Here is a 23,898-nt window from a genome sequence, read left to right as displayed (position 1 = left end):
AGCTGGCTGATATCAGAAATTGGTGGCACTGTGATTTGTGCTCAACAGGTGTGTAAAATACTGTACAGAAGCATAGAATTATGTCTAGAAATGACTACCTTAAACACTCCTCGTAGGAAACTAAAACACTTAAGTATAACCATGAACTACACATATACAATACATTAATGGGTTATCAAAAGTCCAACACGGGTACAAAGAAATCCGCAATAAGTATGCTTTATTGTCTGCTGCATTGTAGTGCATTAATAAATGGGACCTGCAAAAGAGGACTGGATACTGTGTCTTAATGGAAGGGTCGGGTGGGGGGACTGTCGTGTGTAGCAGCAATCGTAAAACATAGTTTTGCGACAGTGTTGCTTAAACAATAAAGTTTTTAAAAAAATGTATGTTCACGTTCAACACTGGGCAAGCGTTCCAAAAATGTGAAAGACAACACTCAAACAAATCCATTGGCTTGGGGGTTATCCATTATTGTACGAACCACTCTGCTTTATATGTGCTAGGTCACTCTTGGCATAACTCCAACGGTTCAAGACACTTACCTGCAAGGGTCATCAATTAAGTGGGCACAGCATCGGCCTTCCCAAAATATTCCTAGCAGGCGTACACTTGTTCGCTTAGATTTCCAGCAAGCAGCCAACAACACATTTTGCAGTGCAGCATTTGCTCTCTGCCAATCGTTCTTAGGAAATAAAAATGCCACTCACAGTTTTGCCTTGGAGACTCTGGGGAGTAATGGGCTGTAAAGGCAGTCCTGCCGGCATTGACCTTCTGTCAGGCACAAAAACGTGCTATGGAGAAAACAAGATTTAACATTAGAACTCCATGCTGTGTTGTCAATCTCTGTCACTACGTGTCAAATATAAACGCCTGAAACACACTAAAGGGGTTTAAAAGCCCTCATGAATAATGTCTAGTTTGATTTAAGAAAGGGAAACAGGCAGCGACCCAGTGCACCATGTGGATCACAGCACAAGTCAGAGGTCTGTGTTGGGTTGGAAAGCACACTGCTGGGACTAGCAGAGCAGAGATACAGGAACACTGCTTGTATATCTTGTTGTGTGTGCAGAATTAAAATGGCTGTCCTCACAAGAATCTTTCCATAATCGACCTCGACCCACAACAGGTATAAAACAAAGCCTTCAAGGCACACAGTACCCACATTTCAAAGAGTATCGTCAAATCTATAACGAAGGATACACTCGTGCTAACTCCATCTTGGAATAATCCCATTTTAACTAAGTACAGTATGCATCATGTGATCTGCAAAATTATTAAATTAGTGAAATTAAAGGGATGGTCTAGTAAAAATTTTTATTTAAAAAATAGATAGGCCACATAAAAAAAAAATATACTAGCATCCTCCGTTTTAAAACTTCCTATGTAAAATTTTGAGCTATTCAAGCTCAAAATTCGAAAAAGCAAGCACAGGGGCGCCGCCATTTTGTGAAATGGAGGCCCTCCTGTGCTGGCTTTTGTTTTTGCGGCACTAATGAAGGAAAAGCCAGCCAGCTGTAGTAAACAAAGTCTACCGCTGGGTGGCTTTCCCTTCATTAGTGCCGGGACTCGGAGGATGCGGACCGGAGACCAGGGCAGGAAAGCTGCAGCTGAATCTCGGTAAGTGCTATTTATTTTTTTACAAAAAATAAGCACTAGCTGCGTTTTTTTTTCTAAGTTTTCCGGGCTGGAGGAGCACGGAAAACTTAGAAATAAAACCGCAGCTTTAAAAACGTTGTATTTAAGTTTGCGGTCGCTTTTGAGGCGACCAAAACATAAATACAACGTTATTGTGTTGGAAAACGCTGTGGTTTTTCGTTCCAAGTTTCTCAGGCTCCTCCGGCTCGGAGGAGCCTGAGAAACTTGGAAAGAAAAACTGCAGCGTTTTCCAACACAACCGCGTGTGTTTCTGCCTGCTGTGGCTATCACTTTGGGTCTCCGGTGCTCCAAAGGGAGCACCGGAGACCCAAAGTGATAGCCACAGCAGGCAGAAACACACGCGGTTATGTTTACATGCCGCGTAGTGTTTCTACCTGCAGCTGATTTCCCATTTGGGGCTCTCGGGCTCCCCGTGGGGAGCCCCAAATGGGAAATGCTAAATGCTGCGTTGTCTGCCTAAATCTGCTTTCCCATTTGGGGCTCTCGGGCTCCCCTCCCCATGGGGAGCCCGAGAGCCCTAAATGGAAAAGCAGATTCAGGCAGACAACGCGGTTGTTTTCCGCAATGCCGCATTGTGTCCGCCTGAATCTGCTTTTCCATTTGGGGCTCTCGGGCTCCCCGTGGGGAGCCCGAGAGCCCCAAATGGTAAAGCAGATTCAGGCAGACAACGCGGTTGTGTTGGAAAACACTGCGGTTTTAAAACCGCAGCGTTTTCCAACACAATAACGTTGTATTTATGTTTGCGGTCGCTTCAAAAGCGACCGCAAACATAAATACAACGTTTTTAAAGCTGCAGTTTTATTTCTAAGTTTTCCGGGCTCCTCCAGCCCGGAAAACTTAGAAAAAAAAACGCAGCTAGTGCTTATTTTTTGTAAAAAAAATAAATAGCACTTACCGAGATTCAGCTGCAGCTTTCCTGCTCTGGTCTCCGGTCCGCGTCCTCCGAGTCCTGGCACTAATGAAGGGAAAGCCACCCAGCGGTAGACTTTGTTTACTACAGCTGGCTGGCTTTTCCTTCATTAGTGCCGCAAAAGCAAAAGCCAGCAAAAGAGGGCCTCCATTTCACAAAATGGCGGCGCCCCTGTGCTTGCTTTTTCGAATTTTGAGCTTGAATAGCTCAAAATTTTACATAGGAAGTTTTAAAACGGAGGATGCTAGTATTTTTTTTTATGTGGCCCATCTATTTTTTAAATAAAAATTTTTACTAGACCATCCCTTTAAGTGCCCTGGTCAATATTTTGAAAGGACGGTAATGTTATGAGATGACCATCTGTGATTAAAACCGCCCAACCCATCCTCATACTTGAAAACCAACAAGGTCGCTTGCCATTACGTTGATAATCATTGATGGATCAAAAGGTACAGCCGTGGGACCACCTTAGATATGCCAATCACCCGTTATATGCAAAATGCCACCCCACAGGAAATGTAGGGAGGGGGTAAATCAGAAGGCTTTGGTCAAAACAATGTTCCCAAGGAAAACACACTAGTTAAGAAGCGCTACCAAAGCTATCATCCATAAATATGAAATACTTGTAAAAATAAATCTTGTTTATTTGTGTGTGTTAAAAAAATAAATGCAACAAAGACCTTCAACTAGAAGTGGATATTATGATTGGGTCCTATGGTGGGCAAAGGGATCAATAAATCACGAGACGAGGTTGGAGTTCTCAAGTCACTTTGTTTTTGTAAGATAAAAGGATTGACTGAACCAACAGTGATTTAATAGCTGTGGAACAACCAGATGCTTAACTTCCTTTAGGTTCCGAGTGCTATTCACTCTCCTTTAGTTCTAGGCTGCCTCCTTGGTTGGGTCGAATCGCCACTCACAGGCTCAGGATTTTACAGTGTCTTAAATAAGTCTTTTTCTGCTCTTAGTATTTCAAGGCTGGACAAAGTGGCCAGGTTCTTGCTTTCGCCATCTTGGGACTCTGCTAAAAGGCACCACCGCCCATGTAGCTGTAGGTCACCTGGCGGTGGTCCGCCATCAGACACTACATGAAAAATACAATGAGTACTTTCGCCTTCACCATCAAGTTTGATAAGATATGAAGTCCCCTGCCTAGTTTTCGGAGTAGAAGTTGTGGTGGGGTTGGAAGCCACTGCCAGCGTAGAGATGTTTGAGTGGAGACAATGTGGAAAGGATCCTCTGGTCCACCCCACCATGCTCTCGCCATTCGGCAGGGGCTCGTCACATTGGTGTGCCACCTCCCCAAATTTCTTTAAAAAGATCAAAATCTTAACCATGTTCACCCCTCCAAATATTAACTTGTGCCCTCACAGTCTGCCCTTTGAAGTGTAGAAACCACCACATCCTGTAAGATTTGAGGACAGTGGAGGACCGGACATTAAGGGTGCACTATTAGATATCCAAAGTCAGGATGGATAAGCCTTTTCAAGTTGTGTTGAAAATATATACATGCTAGAATGGGTACACAGGAACTGGGGAAAACATTGCTACACATTTGAGAACACCAAAATCTGGCAGGCTGTCAGAGGGCTATGAGAAACAAAAATGTCTCTGCTGTTGTACTGTCCATTGGATAAAGGGGTGGGGGATGGGGGGGGGGGGAGTAAAGGTGTTGTTTGCAATTCCCTCTTACAAGATCGCCAAAGCATCCTCCAGTGAGCTTGGCCCCTAACCCTGTTGGGAGGTAAAAAGGGAACATTGTTTTTTGTTATGTGATGCAAACAGAACTCCCTCAGTGATAGAACAACAAAGACACTACCTCTAAGGGGGCTGCCCTTTGTGGTTGGCCCATGCCAGATGGCTCAGAAAGCCTACTTCCTTGTTTGAGGTGCCTGATAGGCATGGAGCCTAAAGCGAGATGTGAGAAGAGAACCATTCCCTGATTTCCACAGCCAAGGCGGCGAGAGGTTGACAAGTTTGTTCTACCTTTTTGTCGTCTACAGACACCTTTTATATCACTAACTTCCACATATGAGAAATATCCATCTGCATAGCAGTCTGGGCCAACCAAAAAAAGCTTTCCAGCACCAAAATGGTAGGAGTTCTCTGAATAAGAGAACCATCACCCACTACGGTCACGTTTCACCATTATTAGACATCAGTAAACTGAAGCTGAGCCTCTCTAAAGCACAGTGAACAAGGAGTCCGTCCCACCTTTTGTATTAAACACATTTTAGGCTCAAACACAAAGTTTTACAAAATGTACAAAAACGTGTTAGCCCCTCTACTGAGCTCAAATAACCTGTTCTATGGGACATATCCCACTCAGCATGGCCTACAACCACATTTTTCCTTATGTTGTGGAGGGAGACTCCGAATACCCTAAACTTTGGATCGATAATCTGAGGCCTGCAAGATAAGGGGCACCAGAAAAAGCATGATAACAGACGTGCCAAGGCGACTGCCAAAACAAAGGATGCCTGGAGCCCCAGTCGTCTTTGAAACCACCATGCAGACATCAATGGATGTGTCAAATGTGTCAAGTACGCCTGTAAGCCTGTTTGTCATGATATGATGAGTCATTTATAACGCACCTGCACACAAGTGTTTCTAGGCGCGACAAGATATGGGGGGGAAGACAGAGGGAAGACAAGACAAACTATCTTACTAGTCCTTATGTCATTTAGATTGTGCAAGTACGAGAACGAGAAGTGCAAGGGGACGGTGATGGGGGGCTGTGGAGTGCCAAGGAGAGGGAGGGTGGACAACAGGGCAGCAATGCTGTCAATAAGTGCAGCACAGGGCAGTGCGGCTCTGGGTAAATGCAAAAAAGGCAAGGGGCTTTGGGGTTACAGTTACAGCCCCAAAGTGCATGGAAGGCCCGGAGGCAGTGAAGGGAAGACCGGTCAAGAGAGAGCCTGGTAGCCAGTGGGACTCTGATGGTAGCCAAGCAATCGGTCAGTATGGAAGACGGGTAGGTCAGTAGGGGAGGGCGAGAGAGAAAGAGAAGAGGAATGTTTTGCACTGCTTCCGGAACATCATGTGGTCACGCTCAAGTTTGAGAGGGGCAGGGAGGCCACTCCAGAGGGAGACACTTGCAGAGGATACAGATCTACCACTCTCTGCATGGAGAAGCGGCTGACCCTAGGAGAGTTGGATGTAGCTGAGCAAAGGGCTCGAGAAGGTAGGTATTTAGGAAAAGAGCGTTGGATGTAGTGCGGGCCCCGGTCCCAGAAAGCCACGTGGACAATGCAAGGGGTCTTGAACTTGATCCTTGCAGCCATCGGGAGATTTCAGGGCTGGAGAGATTCAATGTCCAAGAGGAAGGAGGTCAACCATTCCAGGGTCTGATCCATGATACCCAGGTTCTCACCAAGTCGATTGATCAGGATGGCGTGGTTGACCATGTCAAAGGCAGAGGAAAGATCCAGGAGGATTAGGATAGAAGAATGCTGGAATCAAGGTTAGAAAGTAGACGTTCACAGGTGTTCAGGAGAGCAGTTTCCATGCCTCTGGCTGCTCTGAAGCCAGACTCATTGCCCTGGAGACAGCCAACAGATTCAGTGTGGAGAGTAAGTTGGGAGATGGCCAGTTCTTTCAGGAGTTTGCCCAGGCAGGGGTTTGAAAGACCCAGGCCAGGATTGCTATCCAATGGAAGCCATTGAAGGTTAGGTCTTCAGAGATGGCCAGGTCAATTTAGCAAGGTTCACTGATACACTAAGATCCAGGAATTCCTGGACTCTTTAGGAAAACTGAGCTTGAACCAACCAGTCATCCAGGTATGGACGTACGTGAACACCTTGTAGGAGAGAATGATTTGCCCCCACTGCCATCATTTTGGTAAACATTCATGACGCAGAACTCATACATAAGAGTAGGACCTTCTATTGAAAATAATAGTTGCCAACTGAGAACCTAACTGCTGCTGATACGGCGAAATGGGAATGTAAAAATATGCATACTTCAGACCTACTGTACAAATCTAATCTTTGCCATTGCGCACAGGCCATATCTGAGCCAGTGAGAGCTTGGATTTTTCTGTGGGAGGTGCAGATTGAATCTCAAAAGTTTGAGCATGTACTCAGGCGAGCACGGAAAAAGATTAAAGTAATAATGCAAGCCCTCTCCATAGGCGAAATAGGTCATATTGCTGCCATCAAGAGGTTCTACGTCTCGCTTGAGTGTGGGGAACCCACCTACACCAGCTTTTTGAAGGAAGAGCAGGCATGAGAAGTCCCAACTCTTGACCTGCAACTGAAAAGACACAAGGGTTGGTAGTTATGGTCCGCAAGGCCCCAACGTAGAGAGTGAATCAGCATCCACAAGGGGGTGGCATGGGACTCGACCCAGAAGTTTCTTCAACTTCTCAGTGGATTGCAAGTGTGTTGTAGGACTTTTTGGGCTTGTCTATGCACAGAATGGGATTACCATAATAAACAGTCTTTGACCCAAATGACTGGACAGACTCAAAGATTATGGCAAAGTACTACTTTATTACCAGTTAAATAAAGTAAGGCAATCTGGCGAACAACAAATTGTAGTCCGCACACTGACAATGCAGATTGGTTTCACAAAGGCCTTATATCTCAATGTGTGTCAGGTATGACGTCATCCTACGTGGCAAATAAAACCTATTGGGTTTAGGGATTGGTTAGGGGAACATATCTACTTTTAGAATCTATAAGGCATTCCCTGGTAGGCCAGCCTCGAACTTCCCTATAACTACACATAATATAGATTGTAACAGTATAACAGTAGCAGATTAGCTCATGCAACATTGTATGCTCATCGTTGCATAGGCCCTCATGATAGGTTGGTATCCTCTCCCCACTTTGGACACTCAGCTCACTAGCAGCACGTAAGCAAAATGAAATCTGGGTGCAGAGAACAACATCAGACTACTGCCCACTTAGTGTGCCATCTCCCATCAGCCAAGCCTTCAGCCAAGGCCTCTCCTTTGTACTTGTCCTTGCTGGATGTTCTCTTCTCTGGAACTTTAAAGGGGGTTAAGGTACATCCTTATCTTCAGCCAGGGCTTATGAATAGGCCTCATGTTCTGGTCCTGCATCACATTTGGAGAGACCACGATTTTGACCATTTCGCCTTTTATTTAGTGCTATTTGATTCAATTATCTCTGTGTCATTAACCACTTCGGCCTCTAGAGACTTGGTTGTTCCATCTCACATGGGCTTTTCTGCACCTTTTATTGACAAAACTTGGCACTCTTAAATGTTCGTTCATTTACTTGATCCAAGAGAAATATGTCATGCATATGTTGCTTATCCTTGTTACCTCCACTTGTACCTTCAGTAGCTTTCCGCTGCGGCATCCTTGATCTCTGGCATTCTTTGTTCATGCATGAATTTGTATCTCCAGTCTCTGTCAGCTCTGGTCTCTCTCCTCCGAGCTCTTCCCTTACTATCATTTAGAGCCTCTGTCCATCTTTTCAAATGGCCGCTTCACCCGTGTTATGTTGTCTAATGCAGAAAGCTTCTATATGGCTAATCTACCATGCGTTTCTGCGTATATACATTCACAACTTATCTGGTTAATTATCTTCTTTGTATATATGGTTTCTTGTAACGTATATGTATTTTTACTCTTGTTTCTTCAGTTACATCTTCATTCTTTAAATATTCTTATATCATTTCAGTGTGTCATTGTATCTTCTCCTTATGACATCACTTTGCAGTTGTCAGATCTTCTTTACAACTCCTCGATATTAAGTGGTGCTCGCAAATGTCCTACTACCACCTCGGTACAAGGGGACATTCAATACAGTTGTCTGAGCGCATAGCGTCTCTCATACACTCGATGCAGCATTGGGATGATACCTGGTGTCATGCACAGTGTCTTCCGGTTATTCATCCAGCATGATGGGGGCGGAGTCTATCAGTGATCTACACGTCTGCTCCTCTACATTAGCCCCTCTGGTCGAGTCCTCAACCACCTCCTCTTCCTCAATTCTTCCAAAGAATGATTTCTTTGGGATCAAGATCTTAGTCACCCACCTTCAAGTCACCTGCATTCTTGATGTGTTGATCCACGCTGCAGGTCATATGACAGCATTCTCCAGTTGGTTGACAGAACACCCAACGCCCTACATAGGTCTTATGATCTTTAAGGTAACAGAACTTTGTTCCTGGGGGTGCTAGAGGACTTTCTTTCAGATGCTAATGGGTAATGTTTTCGGTCTGTGTGTGCTCATCAGTCACAGCATTCACATCAATCATTATCTTCATCCCAATTGCTTCTTTTGCGGTCTTCTTGCATTGTCCAATGAATATTCTTGTAAGGCAGATCCTACTAACACTAGTATTGTTCCAAGTAGTTTGAAGGCCAGCCAAGTTGGAACCCATGAGAAGAGGGACAAAAACAATCTTCATCCTCGGTCTAGTCTACTTCATCCACCATTTTTATATGCAGGGTTGACAACAGTTATTACTTCTGTCAGGGTTTCATTTTCTCCTTTATGGGCAGATAGGAAGGTACAGCAAGTAGGCCTGATCTTGGTGCACACGCCTCCTTCCATCGCTATAATTAAGTCCAGAACATGCCTGTTCTGGAGGGTCATGAGCCCGATTGTCCTCAGTTCTACTTTGATCGCATTAAATACTTTTATTGTTGTGTTGATCGTTTGTAACAGCTCCCACCTAGTGATCTGTAACCACTGGGTTGTTTACTGCAGTCTGGATCCTGGCATGAATATAGCTGTATCTATCACTGCCCTTTTACTGAACAGTTTATGTTCATCAGGAATGTCATGACAAGCTTCTATTGATTTTGCTGAGAAATAGTGCTCCCTCTTCCGTTGTGTGAGGTTAAGTGAATAATTCTTTCTCAGGTGTGTATGAATTTCCGGGAAACTGTCAATATGGAGGTCCCTTTGGGGAATCACCAATGCAGGAACGTGCATGATCACCAGCGAACATGTACATTTTTAGGCAGCTGCATATAAGCCTTGGATCCACAGGCCCAATAGAGATCCATTAGCACAGCAGTTCCTCCATTCATTCCTGGTACTTATAGCGTCTGCTTGCAGCCTTTATTTTCTCCAACTAGAACCAGGCCTTTGTTCCTGAAGCATAGTCTTGCATTTTGTATTGGTCTTATGGTCACCGGTCCTGCTTCATTTTCAACCCATATTAGTAATTTGGGAAACTTGGCCCATGACTTTAGGCATCTGTCGTTTACAATTTGCGCTATTGATAGTGATCATTTCATTAAAAAATGTGCACTGCATTCGAACATTCCTTCTTCCCATCCTGTACTGGTGGCAACACGTTCATGTACCAATGGCTGAGGTCTTTTCCAACATCCTGGCAATCCTGGTGTTTCCTGTACATCTGCACATCACAACCTCTTATGTTCGGCAACCCTTATTTGTTCTCCAGTCAGGGATGAATATATGAGCTTTCTGCTCAACCAACCTATGTCTTTTTCCATCTTCTGCATTTTTACGTAGTCATTATCATATGGAAATTATTTCTTTGATCACCATCATAGAGTTGTCATCTTGTGCACGCTGCTAGATGGCTGAGGCACTCTGCATGGTGTGTAGATATTTCTCTTGCACTGAATGTTCTGGCTGCGTTCCTGACATAAGGGATGACGGGGCATATGTAGCAGCTTTCACCTGACGTTCTCTTCCCCACCTCTCTCACGTGTTGATACCACATGTTATTTCTCAAAAGGGCCGAATTGTCAAAATAGGAATTTATACCTTCATAATCTTCCCCAACATCTCTTTTAGTTCAGGCAATTTGTTCGGAACTCTCAGAAAAAATATCACTTGTGCCTTTGTCAGGGATAGAAAGTTTTAATTCTCAGGTATTTCACTTGAATAATAAAATAATATCTCACGAAATGTAATGAGCATAGGAAAATACAAACAACACACAAAGCAGAGTGTCTTTCCGTTATTCATCCAGTATGTTGGAGGTTAGGGGACGGAGTCACAACTGCTTCTCTACACAACGGCAAATCTGGATTTACTCTGTGGGTTACAAAATCTTTCTGGTTGCCCGATCTTCTGGTTCCTGGAAAGCACAAAACTCAGAGAAAGATTGTGAATTACACTGTTGGCAGGGACCACCCCCAAATGACTGATAGAGGCTTAATCAGAATGGATAAAGACTTTGATATCAATGTGCAGGCTTGTTTTTTTTTTTTGCTCTGTTCCTAACCCGCAGAATTGTGAAACAAGTTCCCCATTTCAAAAGGCAAGTTCGAACACCTTCTCCTGTACTTTTGTAGTAAAGTTATTGGCATGGAGCTCGACTTGTATACACACATCGACTCCAAGGCCACGCCCCACAGCTGCTGCATTTACGTGGCGAGCCACAGATTCCAAAGTAATTTGGCAATCATTTTTGCTTCTGCCAGTCCTGCTCTGAACTGATCAGCCCATCACTAGGTAGTGTGGTGGGTCGGGAGAAGGATATACATTAAAGACATTCTGAGTTGCTTTTAATAAACCTATAAGAATGCGGCCTCTCTTTCCCTACTAATAGAGGCATTTCCAAGCCTATCTAAAGGAACTAATGGTGCTCGTCTGTCATCAGGTAGTCCCAAAGAAAACAATGTTCTCTGTTCAAATCTAATTCTAACTGACCCTGCCACTTATACAACCAATTTAGACAAGGCCAGGAGAATGGCTTAATTCTCCTGGTATTCTACTACCCTCTGGTAATCTTTTTATGCCAAAGTCTCTCTTTCTTGTGTTGGTTTCCTAAAACGATGTTCTAGAATAGTCTCTGGATATCTCCTTGGTTAATTCTTGTCACTCTTCCACCATATTATTGGGTCTTGTACTCTCTTTAGTGTTGTGTCTGTGACCATTTTCCTTGTGATACTTACTCACACTCTTGTCTAAACTTGTAGACCTCTCACAGTCTGTTAATGCAGGCCTTCTCAGCTTGTATGTGGTTTGATCCAATTTGATTTCCCTCCTCTCCTGGTTCTCTCTCGTTAGCTATCTTGTTCTCTTGATTTTCTTATCTCCTCTTGTTTACTACAGGATTTTATGCCATACTTTCTCCATTCTTCACCTTTGGGCTCACTTCTTTCACTGTTCTTTGCTCCCAGCCTTTACTTCCCACACAAGGTTATTTGCTCTTTTCTTTATATGCTTTGTACAGTTCCAGTTCAACACTTCTCTATTAAGTATCTCACAGTTATTACTGGGACAAGTTTCTCTTCTCGTTTAACTTAGCCCCAGCAGCCTCCAGCTTCTCCCCAATACCTCTCTGTATGCAGGGGAACATTCCAGGGCATGGCATTCACTCGGTGTTCCTCTTTGATGTTTACTTTCAAGTCCCTCACTTTCGCCGGTCTCCTGTTGTCGGCTTCAATTCTGGCATATACAGGTTTTGACGTTAAGCTGCTGTTCATGCTCCCATTTGCCTTCTCGTTCATTCACTTTCGCCGGACTCATGTCCTCGGCTTCTCCTCTGGCTGCTGCAGTGCACAAGGCACTGGCTTTAGGAAGCTGTTCGCGCTCCCGCCTCTGATGTTCTCAGCATTATTCATTGGGGGTCCTGCCCACCACAATATGGAGGTGGTCCCGCTACCAGCTGGTACAGGATTTCACTCTGCTAATTCACAATGGTTTCTCTGCTGTGGGATGCGCCAGCCTCTGGCATATCAGACTGGCATTCTTTTACTTCTTTAAAGTTGCATGCACCGTGGCTTGTCTCAGATCCTCCTCTCCATGGCGTGATAACATGTACAGTACTCTCTGCTTCACCTAGGTAGTTCACTCGTCGCAGTTCAGTTTCCTTTTTCAGGCTGGTTTGTTTCAGCAATGCCTTCAGCCAAATATGCAGAGCTCACAGTATTCTTCATAGCAGACAGTCCCATATATGCTACTATGGTGTGTGGCTTAGGGAGTTTCTCATAGGAACTGAAGTCCTTGTCCCCTAAAGGGCGTCTCTCCCAGTAAGATTCCCCTTAAGGAGGGAATTGCGTATCGGCCTCACCTCCCTAGCCTCAAAGGGAGACACTCCCCTCTGGACAAATATCTGTGATTCACCACAGTAGGCATTCTTCGAACTCAGCAAGTTCCCTCTAAAGTTTTTGATTTGTGGCTCCCAAAAATAGTTCCCCATTGCCCTCCCATAAATGTAGCCCAGAATCGGCATAAACATTTTTACAAATTGCTTCGAGGATTCAACCAAGGTCAGACACTGACAAATATGATTATAAGAGTTTAGAATAAAAGGTGGCAGCAGCCACCACAGAAATGGGAAGCTAGGGACAAGAAGCCAGAGCAAATGTTCAGCAATCATCCTATATTCTATTTTTAGTGGGGTGGATTGAGTGAGATTTGAGGCACAACTTTAGGGCCACTGATTAAACATATGTTTGGAGGCCAATGCCACTTCTTTCTGCAGCCCTGAGGCACAGTGCTCTGCAGGACTAACTCTTCCTGAAATAGCGCAAGCAAAAATTGAATATGCAGAAAGTGCATGTTAGGCAGAATCTTGTGCAGTTCCCTTGGGGAACACTGCAAAAAGATGCAGACTACAGGAGTAAGCAGTAAACCCAATTGGTAGCAGTCTGCACCACCCAGATTTACCTGGTAGCTGTGGCTGAGCTGTCAGACTTCTCTCAAGAAGAGTAAGGCAGTATATAGAGTATACACAATAGGGCTAAAAACACAGTGGAACAAGCAAACACTGACCAGAGCTTTGTATCAAAAGTATATAATTATTTATTTAAAACACACTTTAGAAAACACACTAGCACTATAAGTCAAAGCAAGTTCAAAACACGATCAGAAAAGTATTTACACCTCCCATAGCAATTACTAGACAAGTCCAAGTTAAAACACCACTTTTTGTCAAAACAGAGGCGAGCGCGTAACTTAGATGGCACTCCAATAATTAGGTTAAAGGGGGGAGCAAAAGGCAGAGCATAAAAATAAAACAGTTCCCAACACTTTTCTAAGTCCAAAGCAAGTCAGTGAAGGCAGCATACACTGTAGAGCCAAAGTTCATAGGCCAGGCCCACTTTAAATGGAGCAAAGCGAAATGTGCCCAGGATCACACGGTTTAAAATGCACTAAAAGTCTTTGGAGAGTGTTCAAAAGAGGGTGGGGTGATTCGAGAAGTAAAGTTAGAAGTTCTGGAGCCAACCCAGTTGGAAAGCCAAGGATTTAAGGGTCACCTTTAGCAATCCGAAGAAAGGGAGGCCAGGTGGAACACAGTACCTTAAAGGGAGAGGAAGCTCCAGCGGCGGCAGTTGTTCCTGGCAGTGGATGCAAGTCATGGATTCGACCAGGGGAAGAGAAGATCTCGTCGAGGAGGAACCTTGTAGTCGTTGCACTGTCCAGGGAAGAGACCAGCCGCGGAGTTCATCGGTAAAAGGTGCATTCCTTTTATTCGCGGTCAAAGTGGTGAAGCTTGGCTATCCGGTCGCCGGGGTGCTTCGCACGGGCGAGTCAACCAAGAGACTTCTTTGGAAGGCGAACTGGTTGATGCCACCAGCTCAGAGGGAGAAGACTCTTCCAGCAGAAGATCTACTTTTGTGGTCGGGCAAGTGGTGAGGTTGTTGCAGCAGAGCTCCACCGGTGGTGTCGTCATTGCAGATGGCTCAGCTTCTTCCCTCTTCAGATTCTTAGGTCCTGTGGCGACTTCTGGTAGTTCCAGTCCCAAAAGCCCCGCTTTTATGCAGAAAAACACCCATTCAACAGCCTAGCTGTCCCTCACACATGCTAAGTGGTGAGCCAGGCGGCTCACCACTAGGCCAATCAGAATAGAGTGCGACTTGAGTTGCTAAGGCAACGCAGTCTAGGGTGCCAATTCCCCTCCCCACACATCCTGTGGAACCCAGACTGAGTGGCACCATTTAGAGGGCTCGACCTTGGTCAGAGTTACAGAAACGGACACGAACACCATTTTAGAAAAGAGTTCTGGCAAAAAGACCCAACCGTGGATTTAATATTAAATAAATAAACCAGCGGTATCTTTAACATTGCACCAAAAAGTGGTGCGTTTAAAATCAATGGGAAAATCCCATAGGAAATATTCCGGTGGAATATTTTGCGTGGTAACCACTCGACAAGGGGGGACAGGACAGTGCCCTCTTGAAAACAGGCCCAGGGGCAATCAATTTAACCCCTTCCAGTACTTCCACAATATGATGGTTTGTACTGGTTCTGTTCATAATTTTGGACTAGTAAAGTCAATGGTGACTTTACATGCCCTGGGAGACAGTAGTAAGTCCCAGGGTATGGAGTCTTAATGTGTGGTCACTATGACACCCAGTGTTACTTCACTGAGGGTACTGTGTAACACACATGAAAAACAGATGATACCCTATGGAGTAAAAGACCCCATAGCCAATAAGCACATACAAAGTCAAAGACATACCTCAAATCATGCCTAAGAGTGCGAGGAAAAGAGTCTCGCTCTTAGCAGGAGAAAAAAACAAACCCCAAAAATCCAGCAAAGCTGCTGGGGGACTCATTAGGTTTGGGAAATTAGCCTTATAAGAGAATTCTCCGTAACAGTGCATTAGCCACCAAGTACTATCTTATTCTAGCTGAATAAAGTAGGTTGTTATCCCTGTTGCCCTGGCTGTTATCACAATCCACTGATCTCAATTAAGATCCCCTTGAGGGGCATTGGAAGGTGCATCTACAGCTGGTGAGCATTGAGTTGGTGGGGTGGTACGATTGGTGCTGCCAGAGCACTCAGACTCACACCAGGAATAGAACCAGAAATGTCTCCTTAAGAAACTCCTTCAATAAAGCATTCATGAATGCATACAATTTTGGAAAAATAATTGTCCTCTGCTGCAGATTGAGGGGCTGAAGATTGGACAGGCTGCATCAGCCTTAGCCCTGGAACCACATATTGCAATGCAATGACTTCGGTGAAAGGCACAGAGTAGGAGAGGCAGCAACACCCTTGTTTATGCCCAACACTCCACCCATGGGGAAAAACATATTTCCCAAAGATGTCTCTGGAAGGGAGAACCAAAGCCTCACTGAACATGGATCCGAGGGCCTAACAACAGTAAGAAAAGGATGAGCAGTGTGTCAACAAATTTGGCCATTTTATCTGCCATTTTGTGACAAAGAAATTTGACCTATGTCATTCAGCCTGAATTTGGGAACCTATTCCAGCTTTCGGATCAACTTTCTGCTCCTGCTTTAGCACAAGCACTCTGGGTCTGTCCCTGATGTTAGCCCTGCTTAGGAGAATCTTGACTGAATTAACCAATTTTAGCTCCCTTTTTAGACACAGCCTCAGGGATAATCCTGGTGCCAGGATTAGTCGTGTGAAGTAAAAGTCAGTGGATGATTTTGCACCGCAATATCAATTCTTGGGCTGGTGTTTGCCCCTATGTGGGAATATTTGGGGCTGCCCCTCATAGGGGACAGTCTGGGTTTCTCACTGCATAGTCATAAGCCATGAAGGGGAGATGGCAGTTCCCCAGATAGCACTATGGCAGAGAGTGTGTCTCTTCCCCCCTCCCCCCGATACTGACAAACCCCATAAAGCAGTATTAAGCCCAGGATAAACATCTTTCATCTTATTTCATTGTCGATAAATTCCTGCAAGTGAGCGGAAGCCCAAATATGACTTCCCGCCACAAGACTTTCTGCTGTGTGTACTAACCAACAGATGTAATAGTAGAGACGCAACACCCACTAAAGATCCTGCTTGAGACACTAAGCAGAGAGTGAGGGATTCTTAGGCCACAAAGTGGTGGTTGTAGGAATCGGGGGAAGACAACCCCCATTGGCACCAACAGTGGCTGAAGACCAAACACCAACACCTGTTGAGACAAATGAAATGTACAAAAAGAACACAATTTCACAAAGAACAAAAAAAGAGCAGAACAACTAAGTAGTGTTGTACGTGTCCAATTTCAAATGGACAGATAAAAGGACCGCAGGGCAAAGTCTGGGGTGAGACTTCCGCAGGTGGGCTGTGGCAATGCATGCGCCTGGGATAGAATTAAGGAACTTATTGCTGCAAAAAATGCTCTGGCACTTTCCCTGTAGGATTGAATTTCCCAAAAGCATGGATAAAAGGGGATAGGATGTGCGAGTAACATGCACCCTGCAATGATGTCCTAACTATGATGAACAGCACATGAAGAAACTCACATTTCATTACACTGTGAAATCCTGGTACAGACAGAGCTGAACTGTGGTGCTCTGGCGAACGGATCCCACCCCAAAGGGCTGACAAATGTAGATTCAAGTTGGTGACCAGCCACGATAAAGGCTTGTGCGCATATCATGGGCCAGGAGAGAGACAAAGTGAGGAGCAGAAAGCCTTCCCATGTGAACAAGACAACCAATCAGTTTCAATACCATTATCACCTACACCTAAGTACAGTTAGATGGGGGAATGGCTAAGTCCCTATGGACGGGAAAGGTGTGAATGATTGTGGAGAGAGATTAAGCAGTGGAGAAAATTGTTGAAGGACAGAGAAAAAGGAGGTATTCGAGCAGAATGGTGGAGACGGCCAAGAGTTGGGCTGGAGGAGAGAGATGAGGCTACAGGTGGAGATTGAGGAGTTGTGAAACAGAAATATCAGAAAGAGAGATACGAACCATAAACCGAAGGAGGAAGGGTGTAGAGGAGAAGTATATTGCAGGATCGGTCCATCCTATCTGCACATTACAGATGACATATTACAGCGGGATCTAAGAACCAATAATGAGGACATTTTCCCTGTGAACAAGCACCCTAAGAGGCGATTGAAGGTAACATCAGGAGGAAGGGAGTTGGTCGTATAAGAATATACTCAGAGGTAGAAAAGAACAGAACTCATGGAGATTACAGGAAAGCAAAGAGGTGGGAAAGTGGAGAGGAGTGAGAGTAGAGAGAAGGTGAGGAAATTAGGAACAAGTAGGCTCCTTGCCTTAAAAGACTGTTACGGTACGGTGAAGGTACAACTATACTTCAAGGCATCGAGGGGGCCCTGGAAGAGGTTATGGAAACTAACATTGGATGAAAGACGGCACAAAGCATAGAAATGATCCCTTAAAAAATAGAAGATAAAGACTTGTCGAGGAGATAGATAAGAACAGGGTGCTGGGGATTATAGCCAGGAGTCGAGGTCAGGCGAGAAGTCAACAAGTCTCTATCTCTAGGTAGGTTTATCTGGCCACCCTACTGTGATCATGGAAATGAGAGTTTCACCAGGTCTGGCCACGCCCCCACCTGCTCCCGGGCATCAACGAAAGTACAAGCTGAGAAACATTCAGTAAAACACCAATGTCACACAGCCGCCATGAAGGAATAATGAACAGGTTGCGCGACGCAAGCAGGGCAGCAAGTTGTTTGCATTCACATAAGTAGGACAGGTTGCAGAGTACCCAGACAGGTGTGAAAAACCTGAAGGTGTTTCACGACTCAGTCCCCGGTGATCCTTTATTCAGGTGGCCAGGGACAGGCCATCGCTATTGGATCCCAACCTTGTGGGTGGACAAGCGAGGGAGGATCACCTGGGTAGGAGGTACTGGAGGAGCGGGGGGAGACACCGAAAGGTGAGACATGGTATCCCAAATTTCCTGACAGTTATTTACCCCGTATTCCCTATACCTTTATGGGATACTAAAACTCCCATAACACCCCTCCTTGCCTTATGATATGATATATATATATATATATATATATATGATATGATATGGCAGCTCAACTACTGAGACCAGGAAGATTACCACTAGTAACATGCACTGGCCTTGTCCCACTAATAAGGTCAGGCACTCAGTCTCAATCACACACACCTGAAACTCATGGACTGTTTTCCAAACTATAAAAGGTAGCGCAAAGAAAGACATGGAAAGCGAGACAGGGGCCAAGAAGGAAGGCAAGTTAGATGGTGGGACGGAGGAGCAGCTGAGAGAGAACTGCCGAGAACCTGGCCAGGGATAACGGGACGCCGAGAGTTGAGGCAGGAGAAAGCATGGCAAGGGAGCTGTGTCGCGACGAAGCCAAGAGAATTCAGAGAAGGGAGCAGAGGGGCTGGCTAATCCCTTTCCTCCATGTGCCAGCAAACTGCTTGTTTCCTCCCCGGTGCCGCAAGACCACCCTGGAGTGTATGAGGGGCAGGTGGGCAAGACCCTGACCTCGACGAGCTGAAAACCAAAGGACGCGTGAAAGCAATCACAGCCGGTGAGTTCAAAGATAGGGAGAGCCCAGTTTGTGATACGCGCGATTGTGGCAAGCTACAGTATTATATGCAAGGCTACGTGTCAAAGGATAAAGACATTGAAATGAAAGCTTGAATGTATTTAGCCAGCAAGGGCGTCACTGAGAAAAAGTAACGGAGCAGTGCTGTGTGAAGGCACATTGTTAAATGCTTCTGGAAAGATAACAGAACAGAGATTAATGGAAGCAAAATGAGTTGAAAGCCATTGAAGGAAAGGGCACAAGGAAAAAAAGAGCATGCAGAAATCCAGAAAGGATAAAGTGAACTGATATTTTTATTAAACAAGGAACTGTGTGACCGTGGGCCCATCCTAATGAACTACATGATTTTGTGAAATAAGGAACAGAGTGGCCGAGGGACCGTTCTGCGAAAACAAGTGCAAGAGGCACGGACATTGAGAAGTCAACCCTATTCTTAGAGTGGCCAGGCATAGTGGTGAGAATACTGTCCAGTTGTGAAAGTTTCCGGCGAGGCGATAATGATAAGGACCTTGCTGTTGGAGAGGTCACGCATGCGGATGATAATACTATGTGGTTGCAAAGGTCTCTGACAGGTAAACATTGTGAAAGAGGTACAAAGGTTGAGGAAGGTAGTTCTCCCCGAACTCGGTGAAGCAGAGCTGTTTAGCTGGAAAGTGTTTCAGCCATGTTTAAGTGTTTTGAAGACAGGCAAGGGCAGCCTGTGAAAGTAACTAAGAAGGAACTTTGTGAATATCTGTTTGTTTGAGAATTGTGAAGCCGGGTGAAGGAAGCCCGAAAGAATCAATTGAAGAGAACTGTGATGCATACTGAACTGACATTGGAACAGGCGAGGAAAGCCTAACAGATTTATGTGCGTACTATCCACCTTGAGGGAACTTTGTAAGAACCTCAGTGGACTAAACTTTGGGAAGGGAGTGGTGAGCCACTTTCATTGCCATTCTGACATTCTTTTGACAAACTCTTTATTTTCATCCATTTTCCCACACTTAGTATTGTGAAACAAGAGGGTAAGTATAGGTTTCTGAAACTGACTGTTCCCTTGTTTGACTGACTGACTTAGACCATTTTATTTTACTTTGATGGTAGAGACTACTCCCATTAGAGAATTAGGACCAGCTGGGAAGTTTCCAACCCCAGTCAAACTTAACAAAGGTGCTGAAACTCTTACCTTTTGTGTCTGTGTCCTTACTTGTGATACCATGCCTGCCTCACATAGTGTTATACAAGTAATATAGAGATGGGCAGGCAGGGAGAGGTTGCAGCAGGGGAAAGGGAATAATGAATGGCGGCATGCAAATGACACCAAGAACACTAACATGGTGGAGAAAGATCCAAAGTACCGCCATTTCTCGGACCAAACCCTGCAAGGTCCCAATTCTGAAATACTGCATCTAGTGATAAAATTACTTAACACAAAATTCTAGGTCCCACAAGGCTCAGACAGCAGCCCCAAGCACCAAGGCCAGTGCGCAGAGAGGAGTTTGGCTTAGAAGCTTAAACCAGGACAAATTATTAATGTTAATTAGTTTCAATTGGTAGTAGTAAGAAATAGATATATCCTTGAATGCCAGGTCTAAGTAGCTACTGTGCCAATTGTTTCCTCACCGAATGAATATACAGCGCCACAAGTGGCTGCCGAAGGAAAGCACGCGCACATTATAAGAGCATAAAATCTAATAAATAGATGAAATTGAGCTCTGAACAGTGGTCCCCTATCACGTGATCGAAAACAATGGTCATTTATTGCAGGTCCAATTAGACAGTGCACCTACCACTTTCTTAGCACACCCAGACAGACATGCCAAGGCCAGACTGGCCTCAGAACGAGAAGGGAGTAACTTCTTTAAACTGGATCCTAGCGGTTCACCCACCTCTACCTTCCCCACCACGTACATTGGCACAGCATAAAAGTGCTTGAGGTCAGAGGAGCAAGCGACCAAGCAATCTAATTGCGTTCCTCTTATCGACTATTATAGTAGAGTGCCAACCAATGGCATGGTAGATTGAAATGTATTATTTGTAGAAGGATGTATCTAGTAGGAGTTATTAGTTGTGAAAGAACCAATAGTAAAAGGATCATCTATAAGTAACTATATGTTCTATTTTCCACTAACCAATTGAGCAAGAGAGCAGATGTTTTTTAATGATGTTTACTATGACATCAGCTATGACTAGTATCGAGCTCAAAACGGTGTTGTTCCAAACACCATTTTGAGATTGTCAATTTTACGCTCTCCCGGCAGCCGTTTGTATCGGAATAAAGTATTGTTTTCTTGTGCACTTGGAGTTACTCTGTTATTGAGCATTTTCCCTTGGACCTCCTGAAGGGAGTAGTTTGAGTGCGCACTTAAGAGAAGGTTGGCAGGAGCCCAGTTCCCGCAGGTCCTGCCCGGTCTCGCAGACGGCACACGCTGGGCGCAGAGGGCAGAGCAGGCAGATCGGGAAGATTCAACACCAACGGACCTCAGGGATTTGAGCATATTGCGCATAATACTACCTGCAGGGAGGGTATAGTTTGTTGTTGTTTAAGTTGAAAAAGAGTATGGCAGAGAGAACAAGAGATACTTCTGACAGAAGTTTGGAAACGCTGCATGGTTGGACGTGAAGCCCAGCCTCATTCAGGGGCAGTAAACGAGATAAATAAGGAGATACCTTGCATAAAGGAAAGACAGCTGTGTAGAATAGATTTTATTTGATGTTGAGTGTTGTTGATATTGTTTTGGTATATAATAGGACGATAGAGGTGTTTTTTATGTGGTGGTAGAGTAGTAGTTAGGATTGTTTGGAGATAAGTATGGAATAGATTGAGATGGTGTATTGTTGGTCTGAGTTAGGGATGCCATTGTGTTGACATTTGAAAGAATTATGAGGGAGGCAGGTGAGAAAAGGAAAAAGGACAGTGAGTGTCGAAATGAGAATTGTTGAATTTTATTGGCTAGTTGAGTTTTTATATTATAATGAGACACCCCCCATTGCTCATTTGTGTAGGTTGTTGCCACAATATAAGGAAAAGATCCTTAAATATGTACAATGGGTCAAAAACACAGCTGACAAAATGATCCAGCCATGTCCTCAAGAAGGAACATATTCAAAGCACCTGCGCCAACACATGCACACATACTTACCCACCACACAAGATAAAGAAATGACAGAGCAGACCAAGCATACTTGATTTATGGAAGATGCTTGAGGAGGAGCCACAGATTGAAAAAGAAAGTATAAATGTGAGAGAACGAAGGGCATGTGCAGCCCAAGGCACGGCCTCCTCCCCCTCAACCAGGCACTCTATACTCGACAGTGCCAGGATTATATCCATTGCAAGCAACTCTGGCATGGTACAGTAATTCTCCATTTGTGCCCCCAGAGGGAAAAGATAATATTGGGGACAAAGAAACAAAAGATGGTACCAAAGGCACATTAGCAACACAAGTAGAACAGGATGAACGGCACAGTTTAGAAGCACAGCTAAAGGAAGTAAAATATTAGTTGCAATAGGTGAAAAGCATCAAAAGAGGGAAACAAGGAGCAGCAGTCAGACTAGACAAATGGGTGTGAGAACAGATATTTAAAATAGACAGACAAAGTACTGACAATGACAAGGAGAAGGAATTTGAAAGAGGATGATCAGGAGAGAAGAATATAGGATGTAAGGTTAATGCTACCATCAGTAGAACAGTGACAGAGGACAGAGAAGGAGAAGAGAGCATGAGGGAGGTTGCTCACATCGTCGGCAGAAACATAATAGAGATAGAAAGAGGAGTGTATGATGCCAGGGAAGGTCTTGGAGAAATCAGCAAAGGAATGATGGAAGAGGAAGGATGAGAGGAAGAAGAGTGTGAAGATGAAGGGGAGGAAGAGGAGGTGACAAGCTCCTCAAACAAGTTCGCCCAAAACACTAGAATATCATCTAATAGATTTATGGGATGACACGCTACTATGGAGAGGGGGCCCATCGCTCCTGGAGCTTCACCCAATATATTCAGTAAAGAAAACACCATATCTGAACAGATGAAGGAATTTTCAAGGCGGTCGAACAAGCTGCATGGCAATAATGTACAAAGGGTGCGGTTGTGCCTCTACGCAAGGCAGGGATGATGCAGTTGCCCTTGCTCCAAAAAGGGAGAGGATGGCTCACTATATACCTCAAACAGACGAAAACTATTTGATGGCTAACTTACCATCATTAACCGCAGGGACAGGAAAGTGTATTTAGAAACTGGAAAAACAATGGCACATGGCATTGGCGGTAGGGAAGTGAAGCATTTACTTGCTCCCATAGTGGGAGAACAATCAGATGATGTATTGAAAAGGGCAGGTGATCCCGATGTGGCAGTACAAAATAACGCACATGATGGTTCGCCTTTTAATAATTGTGTATGTGGAATACCCAGACACGTCCGACATGAGTGAGATTATGAAATGAAAGATGGGGACAGAGGGGGATCCAGTGGCATATATACAGGAAATACAAGAGAGGTGGCATTTAGAAACAAGGGAGTTGGGACAACAATATACATGTGTGGTTTATGCCAGGGTCTTCCTGAAGGGGTACGACGTTCTTTCATCAACAGGCATTACAAAGCCTGCAGTTTAAACGTCTTTGACAGTTCATGGAATTTTTTAGGGGGGGGTGGGAAAGGGCAGATAAGTGGTTGGGGTTTGGGTATAGGTATAAATAGGTGCAGGAGGGGGGGTTGGGGCCCCCACCTCCAAAAAAAAAACGAACTCTCAAACACGTTTAAATTGCAGGCTTTGAAATGCCTGATGGTGAATGACATAGAACCCCTGAAGGAGAGTAGAAACAGCTAAAGGAAATTGTAGAAATTGAGATGAAGTAATAGAGATTCAGTTGAATATTGTCCATTATTGTCAAATGAGACAAGAAAATGAACGAAACAAAGTAGAGGACAGGTAAAGAGAGGACGCGAAGTAGGTGCAAAAGAAATTGTCAAAGATAACAGTAGAGGAAGCAATGATAAACTTTGCAGGAGAACATTATGAGCAGGAATATCAACAGGGGAGAGCGTATATTTGGGAGGAAGAGGAGACGGTAATCATCTTGTTGGTTTACAGGCCTCCAGGGCCGGCAACAACATTATTAGAGGGTTCTGATGACTTTCTTGGAACTATAAGTATCAAATATAAGGAATTACTATGTATAGGTGATT

The 23,898-nt window shown here is 44.6% G+C and overlaps 1 protein-coding gene across 16 annotated transcripts in view; it reads right to left on the bottom strand.

Annotated features, from left to right (window-relative positions):
* The window catches only part of PLEKHA5 (pleckstrin homology domain containing A5), a 1,790,419-nt gene that overhangs the window by 457,392 nt on the left and 1,309,129 nt on the right, over nucleotides 1-23,898 (bottom strand). For all 16 annotated transcript variants that reach the window (XM_069628398.1, XM_069628397.1, XM_069628399.1 and 13 more), the window contains one exon: nucleotides 711-794. In XM_069628398.1, the coding sequence (XP_069484499.1) occupies nucleotides 711-794 (84 nt within the window). The remainder of the gene's footprint in view (nucleotides 1-710; nucleotides 795-23,898) is intronic.

This window comes from Ambystoma mexicanum, chromosome 12, assembly GCF_040938575.1.
Source record: "Ambystoma mexicanum isolate Mex_15411 chromosome 12, UKY_AmexF1_1, whole genome shotgun sequence".
Lineage (NCBI taxonomy): Eukaryota > Metazoa > Chordata > Amphibia > Caudata > Ambystomatidae > Ambystoma > Ambystoma mexicanum.
This window is presented reverse-complemented; position numbering and strand designations above follow the sequence as displayed.